The sequence below is a fragment of the Hylobates moloch genome, unplaced genomic scaffold (genome assembly GCF_009828535.3).
Source record: "Hylobates moloch isolate HMO894 unplaced genomic scaffold, HMol_V3 SCAFFOLD_7, whole genome shotgun sequence".
Taxonomy (NCBI): Eukaryota; Metazoa; Chordata; class Mammalia; order Primates; family Hylobatidae; genus Hylobates; species Hylobates moloch.
Genome location: NW_026652282.1, coordinates 59,138,928 through 59,160,588, shown reverse-complemented (window position 1 = coordinate 59,160,588; position 21,661 = coordinate 59,138,928). Strand labels below are relative to the sequence as shown.

Genomic DNA, 21,661 nt, shown 5'->3' with positions numbered 1-21,661 from the left:
AAGCAATCAAAGTTTTCAAAACTGTGTGCTACTGGCATAAGGATACACATATAGATCAAAGTAATAGAATTGACAGTCCAGAAATAAACCCATTCATCTACAGTCAATTGATTTTTCACAAGGATACCAATGCCATTCAATGGAGGAAGGAATAGTCTCTTTAACAAAAGGCGCTAAAACAAGTGGATATCCAAGAACATGCAAAGAATTGAAGCTGGACCATTACTTCACACCATAAACAAAAATTAACTCAAAATGGACCAAAATCCAAAATATAAGAGCTAAAACTATAAAACTCCTAAAAGTAAACATGTACATTTGCATGTTCTTAGATTAGACAATGGTCTCTTACATATGATGGCAAAAGGACAAGCAACCAAAGAAAAAATACATAACTTGGGCATCATCAAATTAAAAAAACTTCTGTGCATCAAAGGACACTGTTAAGAAAGCGAAAAGGCAACTCACAGAATGAGAGAAAATATTTACAAGTCATATACCCAACCAGGGATTAATATACAGAATACATAAAGAACTATAATTCCACAACAAAATAATAAACAACCCAATTCAAAAACGGGCAAAAGACTCGAATAGACACTTATCTAAAAAGACATACAAATGGCCACTAGGCACATGAAAAGATGTTTAGTCCACAATGAGATACCACTCCACACTCCCTAGGATGGCTATAATAAAAAATTCAGATAATAACAAGTATCGGTGAGGATGCAGAGAAATTGGAACCCTTGTACATTGCTGATGGGAATATCAAATGGTGCAGCCTCTGTAGAAAAGTCTGGCAGTTCCTCAAAAGTTAGATGTAGAGTTACTATATGACCCAGCAATTCCATTCCTTAGGTACATACCCAAGAAAAACGAAAGCATATGTTTACACAAAAACTTGAACATACATGTTCATAGCAACATTACTAATAATAGCCAAAGGATAGGAACAAGCCATAGAAACATACTCTTCAATGTGTGAGTGGATAAACAAACTGTGGTCTATCCATACAATGGAATATTACTCAGCCATAAAAATAATGGAGTATTGATACATGCTATAGCACGGATGAACCTTGAAAACAACATGCTAAGTGAAAGAAGCCAGACACAAAAGACTACATATTATATGACTCCATTAATATGAAATTTCCAAAATGGGCAAATCCATAGAGACACAAAGTAAATTAGTGGTTACTAGGGACTGGTGGGAAGATGGGGAATTGGACCAGTAAGGGGAATGTAATTTCCTTTTAGGGTAATGAAAATGTTCTAAAATCGATTGTTGTGATGGTTGCACAACTCCACCAACATGCTAAAAGCCACTGAATTATACACTTTAAATGGGGGAATTATATGGTATGTGAATTATATTTCAATAAAGCTGTTAAAAATAAGGTGTTAACATGAACAGTGAGTTCTAAAGGCTAAGAATGAGCCAGTCATACTAAGATTTGGGGAATGAGTATTCCAGCCAAAAAGAACAGCTAGTGCAAGGATCCTGAGGCAGGAATAAGCTTGGTGAGGAACAGAAATGAGGCCAGCACAGCTGAAGTGGACCCGGTGAAAGGGGTGGGAGGTGAGGTAAGAGAGGTGGGCAGGGCAGATAGAATGTGGAATCAATTCTGAATATGATGAGGTTCAAGCCACATGGCCATCCCTAATTGCAAGGGGGTGAGGAAGTGCAATCCTGCCATGTTCCTGGAAGGACAGCCAGAGTCTGGGCGTGGTGGCTCATGCCTATAATCCCAGCACTTTGGGAGGCTGAGGCAGGCAGATTGCTTGAGCCCAGGAGTTTGAGACCAGCCTGGGCAACATGACAAAACCCCATCTCTACAAAAAAAATACAAAAATTAGTCAGGTGTGGTGGCACACACCTGTAGTCCTAGCTACTCGGGAGGCTGAGGGGTGAGGATCACTTGAGCCTGGGAGGTTGAGGCTGCAGAGAGCCATAATCATGCCACTACACTTCAGCCTGGGCAACAGAGCAAGACCCTGTCCCCCACCGCCAAAAAAAAAAAAGAGAAAGAAACAGAAAGAGAGCCAGAACTACTCAGTGAGTTGCACTAATGAAAACCATCCATGCACACTACAATCTTGAATAGTTTCAGGGCACTCAAGCTCCTCCTTCTAGTCAATTTCTTAGAGCAGGATTAAGATCCCATGCTGGGTCAGTTCTCCAGCTTTGGCTTTGCCTTAGGACAGGGATTCTTTTTTTTTCTTTTCTTTTTTTTTTTTTTTTGAGACAGAGTCTCGCTCTGTCGCCCAGGCTGGAGTTCAGTGGCGCAATCTCGGCTCACTGCAAGCTCCGCCTCCTGGGTTCACGCCATTCTCATGCCTCAGAGCATGCCTTTGTAGCTGGGACTACAGGCGCCCGCCACCACGCCCAGCTAATTTTTTATATTTTTAGTAGAGACGGGGTTTCACTGTGGTCTCGATCTCCTGACCTCGTGATTCGCCCGCCCCGGCCTCCCAAAGTGCTGGGATTACAAGCGTGAGCCACCGCGCCCGGCCGGAACAGGGATTCTTAACGAGTTAAATTAAGTTCTTAACCAAGTGTTACATGAAGAGAGTTCAGGAGGTCCATGAACTTGTATGTGAAAATAATTAACTGTTTATTTTCACTAACATCTAATAGAAATGATGAACGTAGGCAACAAACCACAGAAGTGTTAGCAATATCTGTGCCTTTGTCAGTAATAGAAATCACAGATCATATGACAGTTGTTGAAGGTATCTTGAAATTTCACTCATTCAGTATTTTGGTAATTATAAGACCCAGTGCTAGATCTTGTAATTTGAAATATGCTAAGAAGCACATATACTACTATATATCACAATTTAAAAAATATTTTGATAACTGTCTTTCAGTACCATTGTTTTCCTTTGTAAGCCTAGGTATTTTATCTCATGCTTAAAAAACAATTATGAAAACAACTGAGAACTTCAAAGTCTTAGGGGATAATTCACATCATGTTAGGTCCCTGCGCTGTCTTCCTCTCAGCTTGCCCTGTAAAATTGCCTCCACGGTAGGTCTGCCAAGCCTCATGTTTAAGACTCCATCTATGACAGTATGGGGAGTTACGCAGAAGCAAACTTGGAATCAAGTTCCGAAGAAGACTTCTGGGTACTACAGTAGATTTGTGTACTACTCAATTATATCTCCAGGATATGGCCCAGGCGCTCTTATGCATCACTGCATGGCAGAAATATTGGCCTGACAAAACCTTCCATAGTTTGCTGCTGGCTTGCTGGGGCTAAGTCTTTCATTTCTCCAGGCCTTAGTTTCCCTATCTATGCTATGAAGGGTTTGGACTAGATGTCCAAACCACCTATGACAGCCCAAGTTTATGCTTCTGTACCATCTGCTTCCCTGGGGTCCCCAAAAGAGGCCCAGTAGTACCAGGTACCCCTCGACCTTGGCACCAAGTTTGAGGGGCCACCCCAGGCTTCTATACCATATGGTAGAGGGGAAACTGTGCTTTCCCCAACTCCCAAAATGCCATCCACAGCCTTACCTCCTTGCCTTTGCTCATGCAACTCCCCTTGCCCAGGGCACACTCCGTATGTCCATCAAGGATCCAGTCCAATGCCAAGCATCACAACAAAGCTGTCACTAGCCACTTTGAACTCCCGTGACATTAGGCACAAAGCATCTTTTATTGCAATCTTCTTATGCATATGTCTGCTGTCCCTACCCAGAGTCAACTCCTCTGGGTGAGACCCATATTTCCCCCTTTTCAGCATTTCCAGGTCCCAATTCAGTTCCTTTATCTTCAGGTATCAAACCTAAGATAATGGCTGTGTACAGTCCTATACAATCCTGCAGTTGAGTGGGCACTAAAGAATCAATTCTCCCAGGGTCAAATCCTGGCTCTGTGGCTTACTAGGTAGCTCATTTTTTGCAATAACTACTAACTTAGTTAATGACACAGTGACAACATCTCCATGCCTGGATTCTTCATCTATAAAATTGGGAAAATAGTACCTGTTTCAAATAAAGCAAAGATTAAGAAGCAAATACAAGTAAAGTGCTGAACACTTAGAAGTATTACTTATAAATTTTGTGTGACAAATATTTAATGCCTGCCAGGCTTATAATCTTCATAACATGCCTATAAAGTGGGTACTATTATTATAATGATCCCTAATTTACAGATAGAGAAATTAATGCAAAGAGACGTCAGGCTACTTGTCCAGGGTCATAAAGAAAGCAAGTAGTAGGGCCGGGTGCAGTGGTTCAGGCCTGTAATCCCAGCGCTTTGGGAGGCAGAGGCAGGTGGATCACCTGAGATCAGGAGTTCAAGACCAGCCTGGCCAACATGGTGAAACCCCGTCTCTACTAAAAAAAGTACAAAAATTAGCCAGGCGTGGTGGCAGGTGCCTGTAATCCAGCTACTCAGGAGGCTGAGGCAGGAGAATCACTTGAACCCAGCAGGCGGAGGTTGCAGTGAGCTTAGATTGCGCTGCTGCCCTCCCGTCTGGGTCACAGAGCAAGACTCCTTCTCAAAAAAAGAAAAGAAAAAAAAAAAAGAAAGAAAACAAGTAGTAGAGTGAGGATTCAAACCCAGAGAGGGTGGCCCCAAGGCCCAAGCACTTCACTGCTATGCTGACTCTGCTACCTCTCAACAGCTATCTTTATTATCTGTCTTCTGCCAGTGTTAGACCAACTCTAGGTGCAAAAGAAAATTAGGCCAAGTGGTAGGCTGCTTTCCTCTAGCTCGCTTTCTGCTGTTTCCAGGTGCTTTTGATCTTCAAGGCACATTTTTGGTTCTTCTTCCCTCTGGTTGACTTTCACAGCTTGACCCCATTGAGTCCCTCCCTCTGATCTGGCCCTCATATGCACATTTGTGCTGCCAACCCGATGGTCAGCAAGATGGTGAATGAGACGAAGGAAGAAGAGTCCATCTGCTCCTTGTGGACAAACTGCTTAGTGAGAGAAGGCTTGCTCACATGTTTTTGGAATTTCATGAATTTCTGTCTCTCAGATGAAGCATACAGTACTGTCAAGAGGACAAATAATTTAACCTGGGTCTCCAAGAGTGGGTCCTCTGAGCCATTAACGTTCCCAGCCCACTCTCCTTTGTAGAATTATAGACCAAGCTGCAATAAGTCTCAGAGACATCCCAGTCTCCCATTTTACAAAGGGAGGAATCAGGACACAGGAAAGAGAAGGAACGCACCAGAGATACAGCAGGTACTCAATAAACATTTTGTTGCAAGAATGAAGGACCGATGATTCATATGCTCAAGAGGTGAGGGGCACAGTCTGTGAAATGGGACCAAGCTATTCTTTATCTCAAGTGCTTCATGTAAACTCCACACCCTGAACTCAGTAGCACCATTTGAGGAGGCACATTTTTAAAGTACACATGTCTGGACATAACCACAGAGATTTTAATTTAATTAGCCTCAGAGGTAAAGCCCAGACATTGGTGTGTGTGTGTATATATATATATATATTCTCAAGGTGATTTTAATGAACAGCCAAGGTTCAAAACCACTACTCTAAACCAATGGTTCTTGAGCTTGATTGCACACTAAAACCCCCTAGAGCAGGTTTAAAATTTGAGTGTGTGTGCACACACACACATCAATGTTTTGTTCAAAGTGTGATTCTAAAATACAGTTAAGGTTGAAAACCAAAACCAGTATCTATTACTTGACAGAGGGTAATTGAAAAGAAATAAATCATAGTTTATCTACCTAGTAAGTTCCATGAGGACAAATATTTTGGCCTGTCTTGTTCACTCCTGTATCTCCACCACCTAAAACAGTGCAAATGGTTTCTTGGTTTTCACTTCCCACTTGCCACTGTGGGCAGGTCAGTTTTAATATCTCTGAGTCTATTTTTTTCATTTCTCGAATAGAAGTAATAACTTGCAGGGCTGTCATGGGAATCACATGAGATAACAAATGTAAAAGAGCTTCATAAATTAGAAAGAAAGGCAAAAATGCTAGTTAATTTCACAGAGAAAATTCAATTTCCTGTTTTTTCTCCCTGTGCCCCCTCCCCAGACATTTTAATTCTTTTTTTAATCTCACTAGATATGTTCCTGCTGAATCTCTTGCAATCCACTAGAAAGCCCTCCAACAGATCCTATCCCAACTCAGTGCATTGAACAAAATCTCCTCCCTGATAGTGGTAAAAACACATTTCTTTTCTGCTCCTTGCTTTCAGTAAAATCTATTCCCCATTGATTGTGATGGAGAACATGGAAAGGCATTCAAATTGTGGATGCTCAACTTACTCCATAACTCTAAATTGTTTACTCTTCTCTGAGCCTGTTTCCTTATCAAGAAAATTGAGATAATAATGGTAACTATTTCATGCAATCACTGTGAGGATAAAATGAGTTAATGATGTATGTATTGTCAGGCACACAGAAAGCTCTTAAAGATAACAATAAAAACATGGGTTTTTGTCCAAAGGTTTTTTAAATTAGAAAAGGAGGGTCATCTCAAGTATAAAAGTAAGATGAGGGTGATCTAGCTGTGACATCTGTCACTTTCTGCTATCTGGAGTTTATTTGGCTGGCCAAATAGAAGTGCAAAAACATGCCACTCCCTCTCTCTGTTAGTCACTCAGAAAATATGTATTGAGCACTTACTGCATACCAGGGCAGTGGGGGAAAACAGACAGGAATAAAATACAACCCTTGAGGAGTCCGGTGGGAAGCCTAAGCTCTTAAGACAAAAGGCCCCAGCCCAGACACCATTGTCAATTTGGCACTGGTATATCCTATTGCAGGCAAAATATTTAGGAGTCAATAACCACCTCTTGGGTGTTACGAGGTTCACAGTGTTGGTAATGGCAAAAATTACCAAAAAAGCTAAGGGTAGGCATTAACTAATATAGCAGATTTATTAGATAATATGCAGAGCTTTAAAGAAACACAAAAACTCATCTCTTACTAGGCCAGTTAATCATTCAACAAACATTCACAGTGTGCCTACTTCCAAACTAGATTTTGAAGAAAGAGGAATGAGTCAGCCACTATCCTTGCCCTAAAAGATGATAATACATAACATTTGGTGGGGGGGGTGATTTTTTGTTTACAAAGGCTTTTCCCATACAGGCTTTCATTTGATCCTCCTGACAAACATAAAACAGAGGCTTAACACCAAAAATTACTCCATTAGCAAATACTGGAATTGAGCTTACATTGGGCAAAATTAGCAAAGTAAGCCAAGTTCATAATCAGGGCTCTTTCTACTCTCAAAGGCCCATCACTAGCCTACAACCACCTAATGTAACTCTGATTTCCCTTGAGCTGGAAGGAACTCTTTATACTCATCTAAATGTATTGGGATCAGAAGGCCTCAATAGTTCTACTCTGTTTCCAAATCCTCACCACCTTTAAGATGGGCTTTAATTCTCCTAGGAAGAGACCTCTAACTTCTAGCTTCCAGTTTATCTTAGGCCAAGGGATGGCCAGGGTGTTCTTTCAAGTTCTAAAGAAGAGGGTCATATTACTTTCAAGAGGTGGTAAAAGAAGGAAATAAACATGAATTCAAAAATGGTCAATACATACTGGCAGTCTCTGCCTCCTACCCGTAGGGTAGGCTACCTGGAGGAACATAGTGAAAAAAGCATAGCAGGAACATAGTGAAGGGAGTCAGAGAGGGCCGTAAACAGGAAGGAATGCCTGAATAGAAATCTGGAGGAATGAATAAGAGTTTTCCAGAAGACACGAGAGGAAAAGGCTATGAAAACCTTCCCTGCCTCGGTACTCTGTGCTTTTCACATTGGACCCTGTGTGAAAGGGTCTGTAGCGAGGTCTGCAGCAAAGGTGTCTTCTTCCATACTGTCTCCCCAACTAAATGCTAAGACTGAAGAGCAAAAGGTAAGTCTTCTCACTTTGGTATCACCAATACCTGGCAAAAAGCCTGGCAAAGTCATAGTACAATGACTGGGGTAGGAATTACCCCTCAGAGTCAGCTCTAAATCCCCAGATTAAAGATAAACTGCTTTCCTTTATTAAACAGCAGGAAAATTAAAGGGCAGAAATATCTCAGCTACACCAAAACTCACCATTTCAAAGCACATTTAAACAGAACACAGAAAACTTTTAAAGCCATAGTGAAGTGTTAAATGATTTCCATGTTTTCCCATCTAGAACCCAGAAGCAATGAGCCACCACAATTAACTAGTAACTCTGGCTGTTCATTGTGGAAAGTAGACATTTAGCCTGGATCCCCAGACAGGAGCAGCACAGCCACGTCAAACAACAGCCTGCAGCCCGGGCATCTGGAGGGTGGATGTTTCATCACCATAGGGAGTAGCTCTGCCAGCAGGGATGCAGGAGGGGTGGAGCTGGCAGCAGATGGGGCAAGTTAAAGCCAGTGGGGATTTAGAGGGGCTGTCCTATAAATTATCCAAGAACAGGGTATATCACTGACATATTTCTGTATGCCTGGTGCCTGGTGGCACCTGGCACTACAGGACCACTTACACTGTTGTGCAAGTTGTATTCCTACAAGGGTACCCTGCAAAGGGGTCTCAAGTTGGAGACACAATTCAGCCAAGCCCAATGCCTTGTCTGACTGCACATGGAGGAAGAAGTACCTTTATTTAGTTACTATGCCCAGAAAGGGTGACTTTTTAAAATTGGTCCACCCAGAGGATACTCCATATTTTAATAGTGATTACCAGAAAAGGGGACTTTTTCTAATTGCTGCTCCCAGAGGATGTGCCTGTCTAAAGATTCCACCAAAAAGAGTGGCTTCTTCTAATTAATCCACCCAGGGAAAGCACCCTTTGCCATCCCTCTACCTGGAGGGGACACCTGCTTGCCAAATTTCTACCAGCTCCCTCTGGCATCTTACGAGAGTGAAATAAATATTTAATAGGACAAAGAGATCCTTCTCCTTCACTAGCTCTTCCCCTTCCCTCATGACCCCACACCCCATGTGCATTAGGTAGTCTGGAAGCTACAGGCACAAAATATAAAACCTCTGTGCAAGCCAAAAACATTTGTTTCCTAAATCTACCATTTTCATTAACTCAGAATTATGGGAAAAAAGATTTCATCGGGCTATTTCGCAACAGGGAGTAAACTTATGTAACTCTTTATTCCAAGAGGTAATACAGGCTGGAAATTGGAATACAGGGAGACTTTGCTATCCAAAATCCTCAAGAAATGAGTTCTCTTAATGGGTAAGTTTCCTGGGAGCTGGAATGTTCCCCACTTTTCAGTACTTAATCTTTTCTTCAATTTTCAGCATTTCGAGTGGAACTCTTCCTGAACACACCCTTCTCAGCCCTCTTAAACATATTCCTCTGAAGATGCTGAAGCCTCTTTTTCTTTTTTTAAATAGAGTCAAGTTCTCGCCATGTTGCCCAGGCTGGCCTTGAACTCCTGGGCTCAAGGGATCCTCCCGCCTCAGGCTCCCAAGTAGCTGGGACTACAGGCCCATGCCACCTCTCCCAGCTACAGCCTATTCTTGATGCCTTATTTATCATCCTCGATGTACAGTATTGCTTGGGAGGCAAACTATAGGGGTTACCTTTAGCACCTCCCCTCTCTGATCACACTATGGAGGGATGCCAAAAGTGCCCCCCATAGTTCTCCCTTTCCCTTTGTCCCCCTTGCCCTAGTATTTCCCAGGAGAGCTGCTGACAGGGTCACATAAGTGGATGTCTCAGGACCCCAAAATAGCCACAAGAGAGGTTCTGCGCTGGAAATCCAAACACAGAGCCACCTACCCAGAGATCCCTTTGCTCCAGTCCTCTTCCTTTCTCTGGGTGAGTGTTGGCCTAGATCCACATTCTAAAACTATTTCTGTTGGGATCATGAAGGGAAAAAAGATAAATACTCTTTCTTCTACATTGCATTTGTTGAAGTATAAATGGGATTAAAAATACTCAATACATTTATACATTCTACTGTGCAACTGGGATGAAGAACCCCTGTTATAGATGGTTAAAGCTGGGAGAGACCACTCCAAAGTTTCCCAACTTATTTGAACACACAATCCTTTACAAATTATATTTGTGGATACAAATACAAAATACAAATGTGGATAATACATTTCACTCTTATGCCATATTATTAACACAATAATCTACCTGCATGAAAGAGTGTGCCACATCAGAGAATACGGGAAAGCACAGAGTCTGATCTAGACGTTGATTTGGAGGCAACCATTCCAACTTCTATTTGGAATTTCTGGCACAGCCTATTTCGGAACACTAAATAGTACAACTGGAAGTTTCTTTCCTCTTGCCTATACTCCGACGAACTTGTGCATAGTGGAGTCGTTATATTCTATTGCAAAGAAAAATAAAATTGAGATTGACCTGGTGTAGGGATCCAACCCAGTAACATCATGGGTGATATTAAGTGGCAGTGACGTAAGAAAACAAAAATGCTATTCTTGTTTAAAGTGTTAGTGGGTTTTGATGACGTGTTATAACCAAAATATGTAAAATAAAAGATGTTTTACTCTACCTCATCATATATTTATCCTTTTTATTAATAAAATAAAATGGTTTCATGTTTCTAATTTCCTATGTTCTCTCTCTCTCTTTTTTTTTTTTTTTCAGAGATGGAGTTTTTCTCTTGTCACCCAGGCTGGAGTGCAGTGGCACAATCTCGGCTCGCTGCAACCTCCACCTCCCGGGTTCAAGCGATTCTCCTGCCTCAGCCTCCTGAGTAGCTGGGATTACAGGCATGCGCCACCACACTCGGCTAATTTTTTGTATTATTAGTAGAGGTGGAGTTTCACCGTGTTTGGCCAGGCTGGTCTCAAACTCCTGACCTCAGGTGATCCACCAGCCTCGCAATCCCAGCACTTTGGGAGGCCAAGGTGGGCGGATCACGAGGTCAGGAGTTCAAGACCAGCCTGACCAACATGGCGAAACCCCGTCTCTACTAAAAATACAAAAATTAGCCAGGCATGGTGGCGGGTGCCTGTAATCCCAGCTACTTAGGAAGGCTGAGGCAGGAGAATCATTTGAACCCAGGAGGCAGAGGTTGCAGTGGGCCGAGATCGCACCACTGCCCTCCAGCTGGGCAACAGAGCAAGACTCAGTCTCAAAAAATAACAGAAACAAAATATATATGTAACCTAACCTCACATTATTACTGTTTACAATTAATTCATCTGCGAGACCATTTTTTTGGTCACTCACTTTAATCTAAGTCTGCATCATAGTTCACGCTTATTATCCACAAGTATAATTTGTAAAGGATTGCGTGTTCAAATAAGTCAGGAAACTGGGTCTCTCCCAGCTTTAACATCTGTAACAGGAGTTCTTCACCTAAGCTGCACGGTAGAATCACATGGGAACTTTTAAATAGTACTGTTTCCTGGGCCTCATCCCCCAGAAATTCTGGATTTATTGGTATGGGGTGGAGCCACAGCATTAGTACTTTTTTTTTTTTTTTTAACATTTAGGGTAAATTTTACCAACATGTTGTACTGATTACAGAGGACTTTGTTTTAAGCATCACTATATCTTGGTCAATAATATCTATTGGTCTACATAATGATTTTGTATAATTATTAAGAATTTAGCAAAACATTAACAATTAAAAAAACTCTCTAGGCGCTTTGGATTGGCAGTCAGAGTCTATATGAGTTTATGACTGTAATTAAAAAATGAAAAATGCAATCAGACATGCAGTGTGAAGGATTCTACCCAGGGAGATGGCTGTATTACCTGGTGGCCAGGGCATCTTGCAGACACTGCTGAGGTGTGCCTATGTCCTTGAGGCTGCCTGGCTGTGAGCTCAGGATTTCCTTCCTTCATATCCACGCTGGTGAGAGTTAGGCATGCTGGGCCCTCAGGCAAACTGCCCAGTACTTTACTGAAACATGCTTAGGCCCCTTAAGTTCTGTGAGAAGGTGTTTCTTCACCCATAAACCAGGCTGGTTCTGTCAAACTGGTGAGCTCAACCGGGAGCCATGCAGACATCCCAAGGGGAAAAAAACAGAGAGCCAGCGAGACACTTGGACAAGAGCTCTGCCCAAAGGCAGGGGACGCTGCCTGGCTGTGCGGCTTGCATCCATCCTCTGCTGCTTCATTAAAGCCCCTCCTTGGCATCCCAGCCTGGCAGGTTCTGTGGTCAGCCAGCACCACATATTCTCTGTGACAATAAACATCTCATAGCTGCCATGACTCTTGGTGGTGCCTCAGCTTCAGTTCCAAAGAATGTTTTCGCCCTTGGTTGGCGAGGCAGTGAACAGATGTCAGTGGGGGAGAATGAAGGGAGGAGTCAGAGGAAAGGAAAATCCTGGGGTTGGGAAAGATGAGCTGACAGCCTCAAAGGCTAGATGGGGCTCCTCCATGGGCACACAAACATTCTTTACATATTCTGGAAAAGGGAAGAATGGCTGCAATTCGTAGCTGTCTAGGAACATTCTTATTATAACTTCATCTTGACAGTACCCCCATCCAGGGATTTCAACAAGCTTCGTGGAATTTCATCTTCTTAGTATTTAGTGATTGTGTGCATGGTTGCAGCATAGGCACCAGGCATTTCATTAATACATACATTATTTTGGATCCTCACAACAACCCTGTGAACTGGGTAGTGTTTAACCCCATTTTACAGATGAGGAACTGTGGCTCAGAGACACTACAGTCAGCTAGTAGGTGCTGGGCAAGTGGGACTTCACCTGGAAGCTGACGATTCCAAATCCAAAGATCCTTTTCCTTAACATGTCATCCATTGTCTTTTCTATTTACTAAAAGTAATAGATGTTGATTGGGGAAATTTTGACAAATACAGAATGGTAAAAGGAAAATAATACCACTCATCCCCATAATCCCATCACCCTGAGATAATCATTGTCAACATTTTGGCATAGGCTTCTCTAGTTTCTTCTTATGTGTATGTGTCTGTGTGGGTGCTCTATTTTAGATGATATTGTATATAGTAAATTTTATCTTTGGTTTTTACTTAGCATTATTTTGTGCATTTCCATGTAGCCTTATAATTCATTTAGAGCATAGCTTTTCATGGCTGTATATTAGCCTATCACATAGACCTAGGAAAATTTATATAACCACTCCCCTATTATTGAATGTTTAAGTTATTTTCCTTTTTCTGGCTAATGCAAATAACCAGAAAATGCAGTGGGGATTCCCTGCACATTTTTCCCCCCACAATATCTGATTATTTCTTTAGCATAAAATCTTGGAAATGGAATTACTGAGTCAAAGGAGACACTCAGTGTATAACAACAAGGCCTGTCTTGCTGACAACTCGGAGATACCACCTCCTGCAAGGGCAGAGAACTGCCCTCCTCCTCAGCCCCCAAGGACCGAGGATGTTAACGTAAGGAGACCTCAGTCACCTCCGGGCCTCCTAGTCTGGGGGAATAATTTGAGTTTGGTATTTTTCAGTTACTGGGAATCAGGCTATAAATTGTCAGGCAGCTAATTACACTGTTCTCGGAAGCAAATGATTCCAGTCAAAATAAAAACAGATGATAGATACTTTTAAAAACTCATCTCCTCTTTGAGTACATTTTCAAAAAAAAAATTCTGATTTTCCCCTTGATGAATTACAGACGATTCTGAAGAATCTATGCTATTCAGAAAGAAAAATAATAATAAAAGATATCGTCAAGCCTCAAATTTCCCCACTCACAGAAAAGCAGGGGCATAAATAATACATTTAGCTTTGGAGTGCAACTGGATACACACAGCCGGGGACACACAGGCAGGTAGACTCTTGCTTTCTCTCTCTTTCTCACTGTGGCTCGGAGCCCCTCCTGCTCCGTCTAGCCTTTTTAGAGGGGCCCAGGGCCTGGCCCTGCAAAGCATGAAGGAGCCGAGGTTGCCTGGGTCTCATCTGCCCAAAGATAATGAAAACTTGAATGCAGATAAAGAAAATCCACAGTTAGTTAATATTACAACTTCATTTGAACCATGCATTTTAACCTTCTCAAGACCCTCATATCCAACTCCCTGACGAACAAACAGGATGTGAGGAACTTCCCACCCCACCTCCACCCTGGGGGCTTATTCTGAGTCAGGAGGTGCCTTGCTCCCTCTCCTCCTGAATCACTGGCAGTGAATTCCTCCCCCACACCAGCTCTCTCACATATCCAAGGCTTTGCACAGGCTACTTCCTGAGCCAGGAATTCCCTCCCCCGCCTTCTTCAACCTTCAACGGCCAGCTCCAGATCATCCTTCGGAACTCAGACATCACATCTTCCTGGAAGCTTCCCTCAACCTCTGTCCTGAGTCAGGTGTGCCTCCTCTGCCTTGTCCCGGTAGCCTGGGCCTTGTCTCCACAGCACTATGGCTCACTGCTCTCCCCACTGGACTGTGGGCCTGCATCCTAGTTCTACTCTGTATCCCCAGAAACCAGCACAGGGCAGGGCCCAGAGTCAAGTACTCAATAAGTGTGCAATGGCTAGAAAGAAAGAAAGAAGGTATTCAATCTAACAGGTATTTATTAAGTGCCTATTAGGTGCCAAGCATTGTTTTGGGAGCTGGAGACAACAGTAAAAACAGATAAAGACTCCTACCCTCAAGGAGCTTATATCTTATTGAGGAGCTTACATTTTAGAAAGAGAGGGAGGGAGGAAGGGAATGGAACGGAGGAAAGGAGGGAGGGAGGGAGGGGGAGGGAGAGGAGGGATGGAGAGAGGGAGGGAGGGAGGAAGGGCTGCCTAATTGCTCAAACCTCCCAAGTTAACTGACTGATACCTAGTGGTCTTGTGCATGACCTCATACAAAGCACTTTACTGCAAACTACCTGTACACTTAATAAACATACCTCCTGTTTGTGGCATTATTAAAGTAGTTTTGACTGTTAAGATATTGCCATCCTGTGTCCTCTAACTTGAAAACTTCAATGAGGGCTTATTTGAGTGAAATCGTGAAATTCCACAGAGCAGAGAAGAGCTGATAGCTTGAACCAGGAAGGCCAGCGATTCCCAACTGAGAGTAGAGGACTCTAGAGGACCATAGAGTTATCACAAGAAGTCTGTAAGTTTGCAGATCCACCAAGCATTGTCTATGGACTGAATAAGCACTACTCTTCATATGCATGAAGATAACATTATAGTGTTTAAAACTGCAAATTCATTTAAAGGCATTGCTAAATTCACAATAACACTAACAGAATGACAGATTGGTTTTTATTTTTGTTTTTACCATAGGGAATTCTAAAAGTCCAAATTCCATCTTTGGACCCCAAACCGGACTGAGCAGAAGATCTTCTGGTATGTGAACTAGGGTCCTGGTTCTGGTTATCAGCTCTCCTCCACCTAAATAAGACCTGATTCCCAGGCACCACATGCTGATGTGGTTGGGAATGAGAAGGCACCTACCTCTGCAGCTTGGGAGCTCCTCGAAGGGAGACATTGGGTCTTATTTACCTCTGGGTCTTTAGCACCCAGCACAAAGGTCAGACAGGGTCCAGACGCAGTTGTGCCCACTTTTCGAGGCTAGAAAATAATGATCTAAGGAAAAGATGATTTGAGGCCTTCAGAAAGGGAATAGAGCAGCAAAGCCAGTGAGTCTGTTAAGCTACTTGAGCACTGAAGGATAAGAAATCCATACCCTGTAAATGTGTATGCTAAATGCACTTTTGGTAATAATTTTACTTTCTTGTTCCCATTGGTTTTTAATAAAAGGTGCCTTCTGAAATGCCAACTAGCCTCTACTAGAATAACAGAAAATAGTCAGGATGCAGGTGTGTGGCAAGTAGTGTCTACAACTGGATTGAAAGCTACAAGGGAGAAGAACAGGTATAAAGATGGCAGAGGGATCAGGAGTGATTGCGACAGTGTCAGGGTCACTGGCCAGCCACCCCTTCCCACCTGAAGATCCTTTTTCTGGAGCAATTTTCCATTCAAAGAAGACTATGTTTTGCTTTAACAAGAGAGCCTGTTGCCTCACACCTATTCTCTATATTCTCTACATGAGAAAGTTTGACCTTCCTTTCTCCTCTCCAGCTTCAGCTCACCCCTGGCCACAGCTACAGAACCACAGGGTGCCCTCAGTTACTAAAGGTAACAGGAGTTATTTCTCATCCTGGACAAGTTCCAACTAGAGAAAATGCCAAGACAGTGACTCTCGAAGAACAACTGACTTTGAACTTAGCATCACTGCAGAGGGCAGAGCACTAGTCTGGTTGTCAGAAGGCATGGCTTCTAGGTGGAGGCCTCCTGTCACTGGCCTGCTGTGTGACCCAGCCGGTACCACATTCCCAAATCAGCAGATTAAATACATGATTAGGCCACCAACAGCAGGGGTACAAAAGACAGAGAGGAACGGAGAAAGAATCTAGTAAGATATTTTAATTTCAACATCCATGTGAGCTTTGAGTCATTTAAAAAGAGTAACATTTTTGTTTAAAGGTTTAGTATTGCTTTCACTTGGAATTACATATGGGGAGGCACTAAAATCTTTTCAGCACTCATGACTACTGAAGGTCTTGATCCAGCTGGGTGCCTTTGCACAGGTACCTTCCCCTTTCTGGGTCTGGGATGTCAAGTGTTATGACACATATGGTGGTTAATGACTGAATTGTTGGTACCACACCAGAGAAGTACAGGAACAGATGATGTAAATATACCACTCTCCTCCTAAAATCTAATCAATGTCATCAAGGTCAAAGTTGAGCCCAAGAGCCATAACTTGAATCTTCTCCTATTCCTCTACTATTCCAACATCCTGACACTTTTATCACTTTAGCTATTCATGTGTCTAAAAAAAGAGAAGATTAAATTTCTTGTTTCTAAAGTGGAAGAAATTCTAGTGGACATTTTGGTATCCAGATTTCCAGGGAAGATGTTTTCAACACATGGAAATACCATGAAGCAGACCAGGAATTTCACGGTATTTAAAAAGAAAATGGAAAGCGGGGTGGGGTGGGAAGAGAAAAGAAAATGGGTTTGCTTCCCCCTCCATACTCTGTCAACCCTCTGTCCCAGGAGCCTAGGGGGATGAAACGTACCACAGAGACAAAGTAAGCCCTGGCTGAGTGCCTGTTCCAAGTCCCCAAATTCCTGCCACCCTCCCCACTCCATCTGACTCAAGAGGCCATCTCTTCTCTTCATTAGCAAGGACGGTCAGACTCAGGGTCCACAACACCTCATCTAATGGCAAACTCACTGCAGTCTGGAGGTGCTTTTTTCATTTTTTCATCACTGTATAGATTTACAACAGTCTATCCTCACACTGGAATTATGATTTAAACACAAATAAACCAGCTGTCCTTTCTGATTTGGAACCAGAGTCGCCATAAAGTTGGAAAATCAAGAGGTAGGAATTTTACATAAAGATGAAGAGGGAGTTTCCACCATGGGCCCAACTGGCTTTATTCAAGCCAAAATAATTGTAAGAAGCAACAGAACATCTTTCCCACAGCAAGTTCATGAGCTAGTGTAACATGATAGTTTTCCAGTGTTATCAAACATACCTAGAATTATCTAGCCCTTCAGTGACTTCCTTAATGGCAAAGGAGATATTATATCCCTAGGCGGATGGCCTGATTGCTTTTGTAATTATCATCTAAGCACCTACAAACATTACATAGATCTCCAAGGGAGGAGTTGGAAAGCTTAGATTGACTCAGCATATGGTGGCAGGCATGGAGCTATTTCCCAATGGCTTTGACTATACCATTTTTTAGATGAAGAACCCAGCGTACAGGCCACAGATGCCATAAAACAGGACACATTCAAAACCAGATGTGGGGAAAACCTCAACTTATAGGCAGGGCTATGCCTAGGGTGTGGTAACTGCCACAGATCCACAACCACAGGGGCCTTCTGCAGTCCTGTGGTCTACCCTCTCCTCCTTCCATCCCCATCCCCCACACCATACCAGTTACAAGAGCTTTTAGGGCAGTCTCAAAGGGGTTCAAGTTACCAAAGAACAGCCTTCTGTGGAGTGGGTGGGATGTTGCGAGGCAACTAGCCTAGCCTAGTCCACCCCTGTAACCTTGAAGATGGTGGGGGCATGACCCATGATTGTGATTGTGTAGAGAAGCACCTTCAACTTCTTCAGCATCCACTTTCTCCTCCTCTATCTCGCTCCTCCTCTCTCTATCCTCCCCCTGCTGCTTCTCAGGGCCCCAGCCCAGCCGGCAGGCTATGGGCCAGTCTGACTTGCCACTACTCAGTCAGTGGCAGCCAAGTTGTCACTACAGGGAGGCTATATGCTGCTGGCCTGTCAGCTGTCATTCACTCTGGCCATGTTGCTTTCCAACCTTCCTCCCACCTTCCCAGGTTTCTCCTGCCCCATGGTCAAAATAAATAGCTAGAGGAAGAATCTGAGGGAAATCCAGACAGATGGAGGATATGCAGGGTAAAATGCTGACCCCCAGCAAAATGGTCAGTAACGGAGTGGGAATCCTAGGAGGAAAATGCATAGGGAAGAAAACAGGGCAAGATATGACAATGTTCATTTATTTACTTATTTACGGTCAAAATCTAATATTCGGCTTGCTAAACACCCTGTTGAAGCTTATGCCTGAGCGACAAGGGAGTGGCCAGATGGTGCACTGATTATGCTCCCCAACTCTCTTTGCTTTTGGCACTTATGTTCAGACCATTGCTGAGAAGGCCTAATTTCAGTGCTACCCAATCACAGCTCCTGAAGAGAAAAGTGTGCACTGAGAACTTCAAGGAGAGTCTAAGGTAGGGCATTAGACCAGAAAATGGAAAATCAGACCTTTTCACCAACTTACAGAAGGTAGCTGTGCTCCATTTATGCAGCAGTCCCTTGGGTGCCTCTGAGCCGTGGGACATGTACATTCTCAAAAGCAAGAGGCCACACCAGGGATGAGAGATGGCCACTCTTCCCATTCTTGAAAACTGCCAAGAAGCCAAACCAATGGTAATTTAACTTAACAATTGTTCCTCTCCATTGCAAGCTATCCATTGCATAAAGCCATCTCTTTCTAACCTAGCAGATCACCGGAGAGCGTTAGGTCCCAAACGTGACTTGGTGAAGCCCTGCCTTCCCTCCCACAGAAAGGGCTCGCTAATTCAGTGGACAGGAAGGTAGAGTTGAAAAAACTGTCCTTAACTTACCCTACTGAACTCAGTAGGTGGCTCTCTGCAAACTGTGTAGGGATTTTGAAAACTACTCCTCAAGCTGACTTATCAAATTTCTCCTAGACTAATCCTGTTATCAGTGGGATCCCAGCAAAAAACTGAGCCCCTGCCATGCAGAGGCTCCTGGTCCAACGTCTACATTCCATCTGGCAGTCATCTGTGGCTTCCACCTTTCTTTTCCAATAGGACTCAGTTCATTTATCTCCACCAGAGACCTCTGCCATCTACCTCAGAGGTCAGAGACCTTTATGAAGAGAGGTGCCAGGGCCTGACTCTAGTCCTTCTGGAAGGGGTGGGGATGGGGTGGGGTCTGCAATGAAGAGGGGCTGGCCCAGGCAATTCTTTCCCAAGTTAGCTGGAAGCTTGCACTCAGAAATCAGCCAGCAGTCATCTTCTGCCTCCATCGGAAACTTTCTGGCCACACTGCTCCTTCTCTCCTCAGCTTTCTGGAGGAACCGATTGGCCCTGGTACCTGGCATGCCCCAGCTGTAGTCAGCATTTCCAGCCTACTCAGTCCCCTTGCTTTCAGCAGAAGTCCCACACTCTCAGGGGCACTGCATTTCCACAGACGGAGGGTTCCCCGTGTAAAGTGTTGAGATCCAAAACAGTAAAGGACAAGGGCTCGCGTAGCCCCCCTACCCTCTCACACGTCCCGCGTGCTCAGTGAAGGCACCACTGGGACCTGGTGTTTCTCAGGCATGGCTGATTCCTAAAGTGAATGCGTTTCAGGAAACTGATGATAGTTTCTTTAAATGATTCTCTCCAGCAAATAGCAGCCAGACCCTAGCGGTAGTGGGTAGGGGGTCAGCGAAGCCCCGGACATTCTCCCCTCCCCCCTCCCGGCCACTCCCCAGCACAGCGGCACAAAACGTGCGGAGAGAAGCAAGCGGGAGGGCGCTCAGACACTCCTGTGAGTCCGAGCCGCGTCCACGCTCCAGCGGGAAGTTGCACAGGTTTAATGCCTGTAGGCACCACCGCCGGCTCCTGCCGCCGCGTAGGTGGCGGTCGGCTCCGGCGCGCTTTCTGAAGTGGCCGAGCTCCTAGACAGCAGCAAAGAAGCCAGCGGCTCGGCCATTTAGCTCCCGACGCGGCGATGAGGAGGGCGCCGAGGGCCTGGGGCTAGGTAGGCGGGTGGGGGGAGTATCGGCCAAGCCGTCCTGGACCCAGCGGGTCCCCCCCCCAACCCCAGGAGGCGGCCACCAACCCCAGGGTCGGGAGTCCCAAGGGCACGGGGCCACTCCGGACGGCGCGACCGGGTCCAAGAGCAGGAAGTTCCAGCGGTAGGGCGGCTGTGGGGCGGAGGCGGGGGTCGGGGAAATGGGATCCCCTCACTCCTCGAATGGAGGGGAGGGGAGGGGAGGGGCGGAGAGAGGCGGGGAGAGGGTGGGCACAGTGCTAAGCGCCGACCGGCGCCCCTAGAGGCGGGGTAGACGCGGGGCCGCGAGCCACCGGGGCGCCGTTTTTACCTAGCTCTTCCTCGTCCTCCTCCGGGCCAAGCAGGCGGCAGGGAAGGCGGCGGCGGAGGCGCACGGTGCGCCGGTACAGGCTGTCTGTGCGGCGCCCCAGGGCTAGCAGGTGCCCCTCGAGGTCCTCGAGCAGAGCCAACGAGTGGCCACAGAGGTCGGCGAGCTGCCGGAGCAGGCTGAGCGCTGCCAGGTGGCTCACGTCGCGGAGCTCCGCCAGCTGCTGCGGCGGGTTGCGCGGGCACAGGCGCTGGGGTACCACCGTGCGCCTGTAGAACGGCATCCCGGCCGCGGGCGCGGGCGCAGGGGACCAGCCTGGCGGCGCGGCGGACTCACCCCGAGCAGCGCCGCGGACTCACCCCGAGCAGCGCCCTGGCCCGAGCGCCCCTGAGCGGCGGCCCCAGCTCCGGGTGTAGCAGGCCCCTGGGCGCGGGCCGGAGAGCGTGCGGGCGCCAAAGACGACGGGCGGGTAGGCGGGCTGACGGGTTCCTCGCCTAGAGCGCCGGCTCCCCCGGGGCTGCACACTCGCCGGAGCCACCAGTCCCTCTGACTCTGCTCCGCCGGGCTCCTCCTCCTCCTCCCCCTCCTCCTCTCTTTTCTCCTCCTCCTCCTCCTAGCTCTGCTACTTCGGGATCCCCCCACCCACCTTTTTTTTTTTTTTTTTCTTTTGCGGTCAGAGATTCGCAGATTAACGCTTGATCCGGGAGAGGGAGAAAGGGAAGTAGGAGTAAAAAGAGCGAGCTGGAGCGTGAAAGAAGGAATGTCTGCGTGAGGGGGGAACGTAAGGTACGGTGTAGAATGTGTGCCTCGGTCTTCCTGAGGAGCTCCACTCCCAGTTCTGATGGTTAAAGTTATTTTCTGCTTTTTTTTTTTTAACTTAAACTTTTTCTTCATAATTACAAAAAAAAAAAACAACAACAAAATTCAAGCACACCCGCGCCCACACCAGCGGGTAACCAGCGAAGACCGACCGGTTTGACTTCATTGATCTAGCTTTCCTTTCCCAAACGTACTCTGTGCCACGCACGGGCTAGACTAGGCTGTGAATACAACCTTCTAGCACCCATGAGCTTGGAAATAAGGACCAAAGAACCAAATATCTTATTCGACTGTTCAGGAAGACAATGTCTCGAGGGAGTCCCACAGTGCCTGGACAT

General features: G+C 45.2%; 1 protein-coding gene across 1 annotated transcript in view; it reads right to left on the bottom strand.

The window, feature by feature from the left end:
• NHSL2 (NHS like 2) overlaps nucleotides 1–20,787 on the bottom strand; it is a 246,498-nt gene extending 225,711 nt beyond the window's left edge. The window contains exon 1 of the mRNA XM_032757163.2: nucleotides 20,508–20,787. Within this exon, the coding sequence (XP_032613054.2) occupies nucleotides 20,508–20,787 (280 nt within the window). The remainder of the gene's footprint in view (nucleotides 1–20,507) is intronic.
• Between the last annotated feature and the right edge of the window lie 874 nt (nucleotides 20,788–21,661).